Source organism: Cardiocondyla obscurior, linkage group LG10, assembly GCF_019399895.1.
Source record: "Cardiocondyla obscurior isolate alpha-2009 linkage group LG10, Cobs3.1, whole genome shotgun sequence".
NCBI classification, from domain to species: Eukaryota; Metazoa; Arthropoda; class Insecta; order Hymenoptera; family Formicidae; genus Cardiocondyla; species Cardiocondyla obscurior.
The window spans coordinates 5,880,007-5,894,860 of NC_091873.1; the positions used below are offsets into that span (position 1 = coordinate 5,880,007).

The 14,854-nt window shown below is 33.6% G+C and overlaps 2 protein-coding genes across 4 annotated transcripts in view; one reads left to right on the top strand and one right to left on the bottom strand.

Moving 5' to 3' along the window:
• LOC139106275 (uncharacterized) overlaps positions 1-14,854 on the bottom strand; it is a 117,828-nt gene that overhangs the window by 74,250 nt on the left and 28,724 nt on the right. The window contains exon 1 of one of the 3 annotated variants that reach the window (XM_070662896.1): positions 197-616. The exons of the other annotated variants lie outside the window; for them this stretch is intronic. The gene's annotated coding sequence lies outside the window, so the exon portion shown is untranslated. Of the gene's footprint in view, positions 1-196; positions 617-14,854 lie in introns of those variants that run through there. 3 annotated transcript variants of the gene reach the window in all.
• On the top strand, positions 5,840-8,582 carry LOC139106046 (uncharacterized). Its single transcript, XM_070662517.1, has 4 exons — positions 5,840-7,112; positions 7,183-7,306; positions 7,439-7,690; positions 7,800-8,582. Exons 1-4 carry the CDS (start codon positions 7,010-7,012, stop codon positions 7,987-7,989), a joined length of 669 nt encoding a protein of 222 aa, XP_070518618.1. The 5' UTR covers positions 5,840-7,009; the 3' UTR covers positions 7,990-8,582.

The following is a 14,854-nucleotide window of genomic DNA, read 5'->3' on the forward strand; positions in this document are numbered from 1 at the left end:
CCGAAGCTGCGCCAGCAACGCTCACATGACGTCGCGTGACAGCGGGAGGGCTAAATGACGATGTGGCTCGATCTAAATCTCGCGGACTCGATAAAACCGCAGGCGACGTGGACGCGCTGCGGCGCTCGCGCGAAAGAAGAGAAAGCGAAAGGGAGAGAAGCGCGGAAAGAAGTAGATAAATTACGAAGGCACGTACTTGCCACTTTCGGACTCGAAGATTAAAGCGGCCTAGAGATCCTGCCGGTTGATCGCGCGTCGAGTTGCTGTCCGTGGACGGGTGTCCCGGGGTCGCGGCGGGCGACTCCTTTCGTCACGAAACACTGCACATGTTGTCACACTACGGCGTGGTGCGCGCTCATCGCGCGGAGGCTCCGTCTCCCCCGTCCCGGTTCTATCGAGCGGCTAGCGCGCGGCGCACGCCCTACGGGTATGTTACGCGACGTGTCCGGACGGGTGGGAAGGTACGGTGCGGCGCGGCGTTCACGCGGCTCCGACCTCGCGTAGGACGCGACAGCCGCGGCGGCGCGATGCCGCCATGTTGCCCGTTGTCGCAAATCTGCCTGGCTCGGCCGCGCTCGGTCGCGCTCGGCGCTCCCTGCCTGGCCTTTCCTCCTCCTAACCTCCCCCTTTCGTCTCCCCCGACCGCTCGCTCCCGTTCACCTTTCTCCCCCTTCGGCTGTACACGCGACGAATATTACGCACTATGTATGCGTTTGGATACCGTACGCGAGACCGGGCGATGCGCCAAACGTCGGCGCCAACGGCGCGACGATACGAAAAGTTACCGCGCGATGGAACGTCTCGATAACGTCGCCGCGTCGTTACCCGGCAGCGACATGTTAACGCGATCGTACGCACCGTGAGAGAAACGAATTTTATCCGCGACGATTCGCTTTCGCATCGGCAACAATCGCGAGACAACGCGAGACTATACACGTCCGGCCGCGACGGGTTGCAAGACTGATCTGCATTCGCCATATACATACATATATTCGGAATCTGTGTCGAGAGAGTGATGTCACGAGTCTCGAGATATCGAAATTGCAATTCGATTCTCGTGGCGCTTGTCTAAAATGCAAATGTAATGGAAACAAAAAAGAAATAATAAATATATTATAAACTATATACCGAAATTGTATTATTTCTTTTCCTTTTCCTTTAATCAGCTGATTTCCTACACATAATTTTTAATATTGAAATCCTATTACGACATGTAGGAATAAAGCATATGTAAATTTTTAATTCTTATTACTATTTTATATTTAGATTTTTCTTTCTTAAGTTTTTTAATAACTCTACAAGTCATTGTTGTATATATTTTAAAATTTGTTTTTATATTGTTTTTAGCGATTTGTATTTTCCAATTGTTTTACTCGTAAATTTATTTATATTTTATATTTTTAAATTAAAATCAATTTACGGATTTTATTGTGATATCGTGTGTCGTATAATCATCGACGATCGATCACGTTAATTTTATAGTTGCCTGGAAGACGACGATTTATCTACGTTCGTTAATTTCACGGATTAGCGATCGATAACGGTAATTAAATAATCCCCTCGCATATTTCTAACAATTTAATAATTTCCAGTTTTTACATTCGATGATATGCTGTATTATTTTCTACATGTTCGATTGCTGAGCTTACAATCTCCTCGTGAGCATATTGCTGAGAACAGTTAGTAGATGACGCTACAAACATTTCAAATCATTTACTGTGACGCGTTTAAATGATTTGGAAAATTAAAATTCCATCAAGATGCAACTGATATATTATATATTAAATTCTAAAAATATCTAAATTTTTGAAATTATTTTTTTAAATATTTTATACACTTAAGCAGAAAAAATTAAATTGTTTTTTTTTTCTTTTTTAAGATATATTTAATTTATTCCCATTAGACTTTTGCCGTAGAATACGATTAATATTTAATTAAAAAATTAAAGAATAAAAAAATTAATACAAAAGCACAAGTAAAATCACGATGGCAATCTTACGAAAAGATAAAAAATATCTTCGGCATAGATGCCTGAAGAATAAATTAAAAAATAATAAGATACATACATTCGTATTGTATGCAGATGTTGAGGTTTATGCAAAACAATATCGATCAACTTGATTAATATCTTGATTTGGTAATTAAAATTTAGTTACGAGATCTAGTACGCGATGCAGGCGACGTAATAATTAATATTCCGTTTCTTTTTTTTTTATTATCGGCAATCATGTTACATTCATGTATAGGAAGAGGAGAATTCTTAATTGCGCAGGAATGCGAATGGAGCGAATCCATAAGAAAATCCGCTTACTTTCCGTCCATTTCTTTTTCGCGAAATCCTATCGCAGATTCCTGGTTCGCGACATTCCCGAGGGAGATGAATGCGGAGAAAAACGCGGCGAGGGATTACCTCGTTCCTCAAAGATCACATAATTTCGTGACCACGACAATGCCGATGACGACGAGGAGAAAAATCAGCATTATTTTAATAAAGTTTCATCTAGTTATTTAATTACAAATTTTACTCTAATACTACTCGCACAAATAGTATACAATTAAAATAATTATCTAAATAAAAAATTGATTTAAATAATTACTTGTTAAATAAATTCACAATCGAACAATGATTTTATTAATTGTAATTATCAATTATATTTTACCTTTTTCTTTTGTCTGTTAATTAATTAAATATTGCTCATCTTTAATGTAAAGCCAGTTCAGTGCAATTATTTCCGTGTCAATGCATACTTATGAGCGTGGTTTTTTAAGTGGATTCTCGCGCAAAATATAATTAATAATTCCCTTTTTTTTTTTTTAATTATTCGAACGGTCGTCACGCTGATGATTTTCCTCCTACAATAAGACTTCACTATTGGCCGCGGTCGCGGCAGGCCTCCGGCACGTGATATTGTAGCAATCTAATTAGAATTGTTAATGCTATTGCGACTGGAGACAAAAAAATGGTGTAACGGCAATAACTTGGCGCGTGTACGTACGCACGCGGTGCATTCGCTCGCAATTGCGTTTGCGCGCTCCTATTTTCTTTCCAGCGTCTCTATTTTTCTTGCTGTTCAAAGTTAACTCCAAATCTCGCAAGACAGCGAACAAAGACCGTTTTTCATTCCAAGTTTGTATAATCGCGCAGATAACTCATTAAATGCTTTAATTAATGCTTTAATTAATCTCCCTTGTACAATCGTAAAGCTCGAACTTTAAGACCGATTTCTTTTATTTTCATACTTCAAGACGTAGTAGTATTAGAGAGTTGAGTCAACTTTTTTTATATTTTGTAATAAATATAATTTTATCTCTAAATTTTTTTTTAAAATTCATTATATGTACATCAAGATTTAATATAAAAAAAAAGTTATTTCTTAGATTCTGTTTGTCACAGTAATAATCGCAATCGGTGATTATCTTCATGAACTGAAGACGCAATAAAAATGCGTCACAGTCTTTAAATAACCAGGTCGCGGCCAACGTAAAAGCTCGGGAAATGAGTTACCGGCGTGACTAGAAAGCTCTCCGACTTTCGGTGAAAAGGGGTTTGAAGAAATGGACGAAATATGGCATAAGCGGCCATAGAGGGATGTTAAGTCTCCGCAAAAACTACCCTGGCAGTCTGGTTTAGTTGGGATAAGCTTCAGGATAAAGGGACATCGATTCCGTTATAACAAAAGTAAAAGAAAAGATCACCGTGAACCGGAAAAATTACTTACAGCACATTTCTTTCATATTGTTTTTGTAAATAATTAATTCAATTAATAACTTTGACGTTTCAATCGAAAAATTATAATATTAAAACACATGTTCAATTAAAACACATGTTCAATTATATTTTTATTCTTTTGCAAAAAACGTCACGAAGGGTTTAGCTTATGAATAAATTTATTATTTGATTGTTACTTGGTAAAAAAAAATCAGCTACTGCAAATTTTCTACTAAAACAAAAACTTTACGATAGAAATGTAGAATAAAAGATTTTTTTCTAATTTTAATTAGAGTTCTCGTGTTACTTTAAAAATAAATTTAATCTCAATCTTACCATATATCATAATTTAATTATGCTTATAAGGAAGTCAGTAGTTAAAAGAAAAAATATCATAAAGCTTGTCGCAATAAATTACTGGCACGCGCACAACGGGAAAACGATGGCATTATGATGGATGTCGTTAAAACCATATCCTTGTTCTATGTATGATGTGCATGAAAGCAGAAACTATATCTACCCTTTGTGAATATTTTCAACAATGCATAACTTTTACCCTAATTTCTCTCGACATCTGTCAGCATTTGAATTTCTTAAAAAATGAATATTTAAACGTTATATAATTATTAAAAAAAAATAACAAATAAAAAAAAGAAATAAAAATTAATAAATTTATTTAAAATATGATATATGTAAATATTTTATTTTTACATGGACACGGACTTTGCTATTTCATGCAGCTTATATGCAGCCGCAATTTATAGTAAGCGATTCTAAAACTATTTGTACGTTTCACGTGTATAACAGCTGATACAGCAGTCTGACATTTGGAATAAAGCATATTCGTGATAACATATGATTTTGGAAAATCGCAGCTTGCATAGAAAACGCACAATCGCGTAGGAGTGGCGAAATAAATCCCACGAGCTGACATACTAACAGTCAGATAAAAATCTGGCCTTGCATCGCAGGTGTGGTCTGCAGAATAATTTTTATAGCTTAACGTCGCGTTGCGATACGGCTAATGACGACTTATCGGCAGTTCTCGTTCATTATGGAAAATCGAGTCTTAAATTGCATATCGCGAATTAATGGGCTCGAAGATACATTATCTCTTAGCACGATGTTTTATACATTCTCACGATCAACTAGTAGACGTCAAGTAATTGACAAGCGGAAAATGCTGCAGGGAGCATAATATGCTCATTTTAATATTGTGAAATTTTAATATTTTAAAACTGTCCATAAAAATTGTTCTTTAAGTCTCTGGAAAATTTCTTTTTCTTTTTTTCCTTTTTTTTTTAAATACATTTTTATACTTTAATCCGTGAGAAAAAAAAAATCTCTTATAATAGCAATTAACGTCGTTAATTGACTATGAATAACGTAACTCTGCTATGAAGTTTAAGGAAGGAAACTTTCTGGGTCGGTAGACTTCTATTTTGCCGTTATGAGTCAGATAAATACAGGTGTATGGCGAAGTAATCGACCTTAGATTAGCCTCGTCGAGAGGCTGTTGCTTTTCCGCTACGCGAGATTATTCAATTCTGCTTTTACGGGCGTTTCAGAAGTAGGAAGTATAGTGACGCAACGCCACTTGTCCTTGTTCTACATTGTGTCTTTATGTCACCGGCGGCTATTCGTCTGACAAAAACAATAACCCGGCACATTCGGCGCAGGGAGCGATTTCATATTTCAGTATTGTATTCGTGCGCTCTCGTTCTTTAATTATCATGCAATGACACGAGCGAATGTCACCGGTAATTATCAAGTGGCGCGGAAAACAGGTTTAGCACATGAAGCGATTTACAGCGAATCCAATTAGCATAATGTTGGCATTTAAATATTTATTGCAGGAGATAATATATATATATTTTAATATTAAACATACATTGTTATTGTAAGCAATTTATCAATCAAAAAATAAACAATAGAAATTTGATCAAAGCCTAATTACTACATTCAATAGATTGCGCAAATAGACATTGTATTATTTAATCCCATGCAATAAGGGCTCACTATAAATTTAACATTAAAATATACTAAATTTGTATTAAAAAAATTTTTCTTATTGACTGAATTTCGTGACGTTCGATGCAACGGTGTGCATTGTTTCTTCTAAAATTGATATACTAATGGCCATTGACATTAATTCTTTATTAATAGATAATTGCAATTTGATGCACGTGCATCGAGGTGATAAGGAGCTGATGTAGATCACGCGGGGAATTCTAAACGCCCACGTTCACGATCCGTGTACGGCGATCCTTGATCCTTCAATTAATAATTAATCATGTTACCGGTTGTTTATCGATGCGATAAAAATTTAGTATATAAATTCCCTCCCACATATGCAAGTGCATAGACTGTACAGAGCTAGTACTAGAGTTATATATACCAAGGTCGATATATAGCACGTGTATCATTTTAATATGTACATGGACGCAATATTTAATACGCTTCTTTAACCAATATTGAAGACAGTGTATTGATAAATGATTACACTGCCTCGCTGTGGAACAAGCAGTTTGTGATGTTTTTGGTTGACTCGCAATGAATAAAGCAAGAGAAAACAGATAAACGGTTCGAATTTCAAATTGTGTTACGACTTTACATTTTCGAAAGTATATTTGCCTTGAATATATGTTTCAGACAATTTTACGAGTTGATGATTCACGCATTGTCCTTAAAATCGCATCATGATTTAAAACAATTGTGTCGAAATTAATTGAATCCCACGGCACGATTTTAACAGAGCGACAAAAATCATACTCGTTAAAATATTAGAAACATAAGGCAAATTTATCGATAGCTATTAAAGAATAATAAATCTCTAAAAAAACCGTCAAGGTTCTCCGCAGTAATATATAAAAAAATAATTGCAATTCCACGCAATAATTAATTCCTACAGTAATTTGATAGGCGTGTTTTCAAATGCTGATATAACGATCCCGCTGGTGATATCGATTGACAAGTTTGATAAGTCTTTACATATACATTTGTTGTATTATTTCACGATTAAGATAATAGAAATTTTTTTTTAACGGACGAACGTGAAACCTCATATACAATGGTTTACATTCCGCAATTAGTTTTATTTTAATTTATTTTAATTTAAAATTATTACTATTTATTTTCATTAATTTTATTTTAATATTTTCAGTTACTCGTATTTATAAGCAAATTTATTTGACCTAACTTACTTAAGTTTGTTTGATTTTGATGTCAGTCGTCGATCAAACGTTATAGACGTACCGTCTCGCGGAAGAAACACACGTTTTATTAAGAATAAAATTAATCATGGGATTATCTGCGATATGTGATATCATAGTGAACGTATGTTGCAACAAAGAGAAGCAGATCGTCGATGATGAATTGCACATCGTTAAAGACAAACACGACGGTAATTACCCGATTTTTACATTATTATAAGTCAAAAAGCATTTTATAAATAATTATTTTATTGTCTTCAGATAAAAATGTTAACTCTAAAAATTCTACGGACGAATATGAACATCTGCTTAAAATTGAAGTTGTACCGAAGAACAAACAATATTTCAACCACACACATGTAAAAAGAAACGAAAATCGTGACAGGTAATCTTAGAATTCAGTTTTCACTAAATAATTCCTAAAACTTTTGCGGATATCATGCAAAGTTATTATAAAATTAATTTTTTTTTCTACAATTTATTAAGATAATAAATTTCTAAACAATTTTTGTTGTAGCTGTGAGTGCATGAAGCAGCAACCACAGAATTTATCTAATGTAAAAAGGATAATAATTGTTCCTCATTTTAATTGTTCATGTACAATTGTAGTTGACAATAATAATAACGTAAATAATAAGTATAAGACAGCTCCTGAAAGCGATACTCAAATCTCAAAGAAATTAATATCTGAAGAAGAAACTGAACAATCAAGAAAGTTATTTCCACCAGCCGTAACCGATTTTAATAAGCATTCAGAATATAATTCCAGGTGAGATTAATATTTGTATAAAACAATGCTTACACAAAATTTTCAAGAAATCTAAGAATATTACAATTTTGTGTATTTAATTATTTAATGTTCAATGTTTTGTTAATAGAAAAATTGATGACCGGCTGGATTCGACGTTCTACATACCATGTTGCAAAAAAGAAATAAAAAAAAAGAGGAATGATAAAAATACTACGTTCCCTATGACATCAACTAAAATGCACAATGCAAAGTGCACGTGTAAACAATCATTTTCAAAATCATGTAGAACATTATTTCATCGTTTTTTCAAGTCATGAATATAATACTTGTTAAAATAACTTTAATTTGTTCAAAAATTATTTATTGTTAATTTTATCGCCGAATATTTTTTTATTGTCAATATTAATTTAAATGTGTGTTATATATTTTTACTAAAATATAGATGCTTTATGAAATGTTAACTAATTTTGAGAATAAGTACTCTCAAAAATAAATGTATTATATTAACTCTTATTTAATTAATTAAAAGTTGTTTTTGTCGATTTGTAGTTTTTTGATATAAAATAATGCAAATAGTATGCATTAAAAAAAACTAATTATTTAAAAATATTTGCATATTTTAAAATGCAAATATTTACATACAAAATTAGTAAAATATTGTCATTATTTTTTGATTGGTTTCAATCATAATCATTAAAACAACTTTTAAGAGTTTCATTAAACAAAATAACTTTTAGTGGACTAAAATAAAACGTTATTTAAGATGCAGAAGTAGTAATATTCTTATTAGTTTTTTTTTCCCCCTAATTAATTCTAAGATTCACTTAGCATCTCTAATTACATGTATATTGCCTGCGATAGTGAATTGAGGAAATAAATTGTAAAAAATAAAATATTTTTATCCACTATAATTATCATTGCACATTTTTTTATTTCTCACGATCTTTGTTTCCTTATTTTTTCCGTGTGTTCTTTTTTATTTTACGATAGAATTATCACGTTTTTACATAACACAAAATATTATTTAACGAGCTTATAAATCAACAGCAATCTACCAGCCGACCGAAGTGACTAATTGTGATAGATCATTAGCAGTACCAAATGCTTCGATTAACGAATTATATGTATATGCGTTGGCTTATGCTTAAAGTGCGAAACGCGCGGTCGTCGTTGGCGTGCGCGATTTACATGCGGGTTCGCGAGTAATTAACGATCGGCGCGTTACATAATGAACCGATTCCCAACGATAAGGATGTCCGTTTGCTAGTGTGATCTATCGCGCGCATACGTATATTTACCCCCCCGTTAGTTGGCGCGCGCGGTATTTCCTTTTTCCTTCTCGGATGACGCACATGACGTTCACGTCCACGTTCGTTGATCGTGGGTGTGAACCAACGTGGCCTGCGGCCGTGCAGGCGGGCCCCTCGCAGACCTTGGATTATCTCCTGACTTGAACTAGTATTTGATCTCTGTTACTATAAATGCGAATCTTATAAAAACGTCAACAAAGAACTCATTACGTATTCCCCGCCGATAGCCCGTGTTCACCCGTGTAAAAAAATCAGCATTTTCCTATTTTTTTTTTAAACAAAGCCCATTCAGTCTGTTATAATTGAATTAATATTTTATTTTTATAAATCTATCAATAGGTAGCTGTACTTTCGCAATTTTTAAAATTAAAATCTGGCGATTGAGAGAAAATATATTGAAAACTTGTGGGGGGAGGGAAAACTTATAAATGAGAAAATTTAATTTAGAGTTAATATAATTAAAATTTTTTTTTTATTTTTATGTAATACTCTTGCAGAAATGTGATTTGTCATCTGCGACTATTTATCAACTGTTGACTTAATTTGAAAACGATAATTATAACTTGTTATTGCGATCGTGCTATATTTAGTTAAACGCTTAACAATGGACAACAGCTTCTGTTCCGTTACATTATTTATAACGAATTAATTCTGGTCTGTCTCATCACGCATAAATCAATTTTATTTATAAATTCTATACATTCCCTTGCATTTTTCTTCTAAAACGAGAGATAGAAAGACGTATTTGGATGCGATATAGCGTGTGAAGTCATTATGATTAGGTTGGGACGAGAATTTCAGAGACTTTAATTTTAGCCCCGGCCGGACAACTTTCTCTCATTAAAGGGAAATCCCGTTCCTTGTTTTCTTTCACGTCAGTAAATCAGGTGGTTACCTCGAGCTAATGACGTAGCACTGGACGACATACCAACCATAATTGTACTACACTGATATCCGTATTCAATATCACGAGTACGTGAAAAGTTCTCATTCAACTAACGAAAAATGAAAGCCTAGCAGATAATACAAAACCAATTTTTTTTTTTTTTTATTAAATTCTTAAATTGAATAACAAAATTGATTTAAAAAAAAAATTTTATGTACCCTCCTGATTTACGAAAAAATTTAATCTTTTTTTTTATTGCTAGTTAATGGCGCATCGTAACGTTAAAGAAATCTTTAATGTCGATCGACTCCGGATTTTTCCTCCACGCAGTACCTTGAAATCTAACACGTGGCACATAAAAGAGAATCGAGCTGTCGATAAAAGATTGTGATACGTTAGTGATTTCTCTTATGTGACCCTGCAACAATGTGCATCATCGATCATTGATGTTACGAGCGATACTTGTGTTTAATTCTAATAACAATGCAACGCAACGTGCATTATCGATTGAAGGTTGTAAAAGTAGTTGAAATCATCAGGCAAATCGCGAAAAATACAACTTTAAAGCTGAACACATTCGATATATTTCATACTGTCAAATTAGCGCAAGTAGAACTATCTATCCATCTTGTCATACCAACCCGCAAATTAATTTTTATGATTTAATTTCTACGCGCTTGCTACGTAAGTATAAAACGCCGCGTAACAATGAACGCGCGCAACAGAGTCGTTTTCGATATATTGTGCTTGATCTTGGACTATGAAATGTATTTCATTGATTGCAAAAAAAAGACTCACTTAATCGGCAAGAAAACCGTGGGTTTTACCTGATTTTACTCGGTTTGCACACTTCCTTAAGCAATCACATTTTTATAGGAAACCTTGGCACGTAAAATTGGAACAATACACGACGAATTCAATTAACAACACGAATAATCTGCTTCCTGATACATTTGTTAAATTTATTTTTTTTTTCTTTTGCAATTAATACTTATATTTCATATCTAAATTTAATTTGTCTTAAGTTCAATAAATAAAAAATTGAAATAAATTAAAATAAATAAAATAAAAAAAGTTATTAAATCATGTTCATCTTATTACGTTGTGCAATAAAAAATTTCAAGCATTGCACTCTTTAATAATATAATAAAACTTATAAAAATTTATTTTTAGAGTAAAATGTATACAGCCGACATACTTTCCACGAAAATCAATGTTCGCGAAATAACGTGTAATATTGCAATATTGCAAAAATAGCCATCGCGAAATATAGATAGATCGTAGATATATTCGTCTGCACATAAACGTAAATACCACGAGCATTGATCCTTAAGTCAATTTTAATCTTCCCAGCCTTTTAATAGATTCGCCTATTATAGGAAAGATAATTTGATTTCGCTTTTGAACGACGAGAATAGATTTGAAACAAAGAAGAGAAAAATAACAACTATAATCGGAGTTAGAAAGGAGGATATGCTAAGAGATAATATTTTACCATCTTCGCCAGATTACAATAAGACGTAATTAAAATTAAATATGTGAAAACAATTCTATATTAGAATATTATACAAATAAAATATAGGTCTAATATAAATAAAAAGGAGTATTATCTAACGTATATTAATTGCAAAATTAATGCCAGATCTAATCGTGTAATTGTTTAGTCCTATATTAATAATTTCTGCAAGAAACCGGCTCTGTCGCAAACGTCCACAGTTGCGTGCATCCAAAATAATTATAATAATTGGAGATTGATTTGCATCCTACGTTGTCTACGATTTCACTCGAGATTCGCAAGGCCGCCGAGCACATATATCACGCATGAATCGTTATATCATGATCATTGTGCATATATACGAACTTGTTATACCGTTGCGTGACTGTAATCCATTCTGTCACTGTGCATTTAAAAAAAAAAATCTGAGTTCGATAAAATAATTCTAATTAAACAAGATGGACATACAGATATATAGAAGTGTATCTGTAATTGACTGACTCTAATTGATCCAAGCAAATTATTCCAGTAGTCAAACCAGATTTGTATTTGCGTCACGCTCGTTAAATATTCGTTAGTAATTATTTACGCGTCATTTCCTTTTACCATTGCGATTTACGCGTTTTGTTAAAAATACACGCATAAAGATTTTCCGTAAATTTTCTTAATTGTTGCCAAGCAAACGTGTGCTTGCAAGCACGAGCAATGATATTGATGAAATAAGTAGTTAGATTTTGTTTCTATTTCTTTTTTTATACAATTGCGTTTGCCGTTGTTTTATCTACGAATGAATTGTTATCTAGAGATCGATTTAAATCACTGAACGTTAAATGTGCCAATTATTTCGCTAAGTACTTTTATAAAATAATGTACACGACATTCACGGCTGCGTTACAAAACCGAACAATGTAAAAATATTTCTTATAAAAAAATGTTTTTTAATTAAAATTCTTGCACATGTGAATTATTACATTTAAATGTTTAAGTCAAAGAATTCTAGAACGTGATTGGAATTATCTCGTATAATAGGCATTTATATTTCGCGTTCGCTCAACACGATTAAGATTACTGAGGGAATGACGCGATCGAATTAAACTCGTTTCGATTATAAATTATAAATACTGGATTTCGCGGGTGAACGATGGGAGGAAATGACAATGACTGTCCCTGTATATCAGAAAACTCGGACGCGGCCACTTATCTGGAATAAGCGTCTCTCTGCACGTAAAGCGATGATCCTTCACCGTGAATCCGTGTGAGATATATTAGGTCTTAGAGAGGGTCTTTCGACCATAAAATGTGCCACATTCCGCAAGCTCGCGCTATCCTACTGGAATTATAGTAATGTTTCAAGAATGCATTACTGCTGGATGGAGTCTCGTCGTCTGTCGGGCCGGAACAAAAAAAAAAAAAAAAAAGAAAAAAGTGTATATCTAGAAATTATGTATGTACTAACATAAGGTAGTACGTTCTCCGCGCGATAACTCGATAGCAGTAAGGAACGATTCCTAATGGGTTCGAAAGCGACGAATGCCAGTAATCCGCAAGGACATCGCTTACATACATATATCCGATAGCGTTCTTAGACACGCTTGCGAATTAGACATGATCGAGGTGCGTCATTGTCGGGGTAATGACAAACAAAGTTGGCATGCTTCGGTGACTTTTGACTGATTACGTGCGACGTAAAGAAATAATAGAACCTCTCCTTGGCCGAACTTTCCTTGAACTCGTTGGGTCTTTTCCCGCGACTAGGATGATCTATGATTTCTTTTATTATTGCCGACTAATATTCATTGTCTACGCAATGGCATTGCAATTTAAAACTTTTGATATACAGAAACGATAAACCGATGACAGAAAGAAAAGGGAAAAAAAAGAAAAAAAAAAAAAAAAAAAAAATTAAATTTAAATAGACTAAAAAATATAATATAATTATAAAGGCTGGTTAGCCGAGTACCTATGGTACTAGTCTAGTGTCCGGAGGAGCGCGGGGATGGACCGGGTTCGAGTCCCGACATGATAATTTTATTTAAAAAAAAAAAAAAAAAAAAAAAAAATTAAATTAAATCGCGTGACGTCACTAATGTCTCTGTGCCTAACTCAGAGTTGTCTTCCGATAACTGAGTTAAGCAAGTTTACTCAAGGCTTGGTGAGCTATAAAAAAAAAAAAAAAAAAAAAAAAAACAATTTTGCACAGTTTAAAATTGATTAATTATTTCATGCAACGTGCGGTATACGGTTACCACATATTTAAAGACTGAGTTATCGAACTGTACTTTCAACTAGGATGTTTTAACGTGTAAGAAAAGAAAAAAAAAAAAAAAAAAAAAAAAAATTAATTTTGCACGCTTTAAAATTAATTTTTTATTTCATATAATTAATTTTAAAGTGTGTAAAATTTTTTTTTTTCCTTCTCTTACACGTTTAAACATCCTAGTTGTAAAAAAAAAAAAAAATTTTGCACGCTTTAAAATTAATTATATGAAATAATAAATTAATTTTAAAGTGTGCAATTTTTTTTTTTTTTTTCCCTTTCTTTCTTTTCTTACACGTTGAAACATCCTAGTTGAAAGTACAGTTCGATAACTCAGTCCTTAAATATGTGGTAACCGTACACCGTATACCGCACGTTGCATGAAATAATTAATCAATTTTAAAGTGTGCAAATTTTTTTTTTTTTCTCCTTTCTTTTCCCTTATTTTTTAAGATAGAATAAGATATGATTTTAATCTCTATTTGTTCTAATTTTTAACGTGAGACAAACTGTGACTGCTTTTAATCGTTATATCTTGAAAATCCTTACGAACACATAATAGTTGCTTCTAAGATTATTTGCGTTCCGATCGCAACTGTTAACGATTTATCGTCGATTATTTATCGTCTAGATAATTTATTATAAAACTGTCTGCATATCCGAGAAGAATATTCTCGCGGCATATCTAGGATGTGTACGACCAATCGTTAAAAAAATCCTTCACCTAGAATGTCGTGTACATGTACTAGTGACATTGATTATTTAATATTTGATACGTACTGATGAAACAACTTCCTCGATACCTGATTTATATCACGTTGCATTACACGTAAATTTAAATTTATAAGTTTAAAATAAATTGGTTATGTTAATTAATGTGCTACGGTTAATTTACGTCGGACAATTTTTGCCAGGCTCGCGCGAATGAAAGTGTGACTAAGAAACAAGATTTTCGATAAACTTAACATTGCAATTAAGATTTTGACCTACGCTAGTCCGAGATTATTCTAAGATAACCCCTTCGTACCTAGTACGAGACCTAAATTCTCCGGCTATCTCGTTGAATTGTGCTGATACGCACAACCGTACGTCGCAGAGATTATTTGTTCGCGAATACCCCATCATTGGCGCACACACTGAACGATAGCGAGCCCTCGTAATTATTAAAATCCTCTCAGTGGCTTGACGGAGAGTCTCTCGTGCCATTGGCACGCTCATTGTTGGCCCGTCATTC

What these genes read in the sequence shown, in the direction of transcription:
- LOC139106046 (XM_070662517.1), top strand. Translation starts at nt 7,010, where the DNA reads ATGGGATTATCTGCGATATGTGATATCATAGTGAACGTATGTTGCAAC. An exon ending in AGAAACGAAAATCGTGACAG is followed by an intron (nt 7,307 to 7,438) that starts GTAATCTTAGAA and finishes TTTTTGTTGTAG; the next exon opens with CTGTGAGTGCATGAAGCAGC. An exon ending in CATTCAGAATATAATTCCAG is followed by an intron (nt 7,691 to 7,799) that starts GTGAGATTAATA and finishes TTTTGTTAATAG; the next exon opens with AAAAATTGATGACCGGCTGG.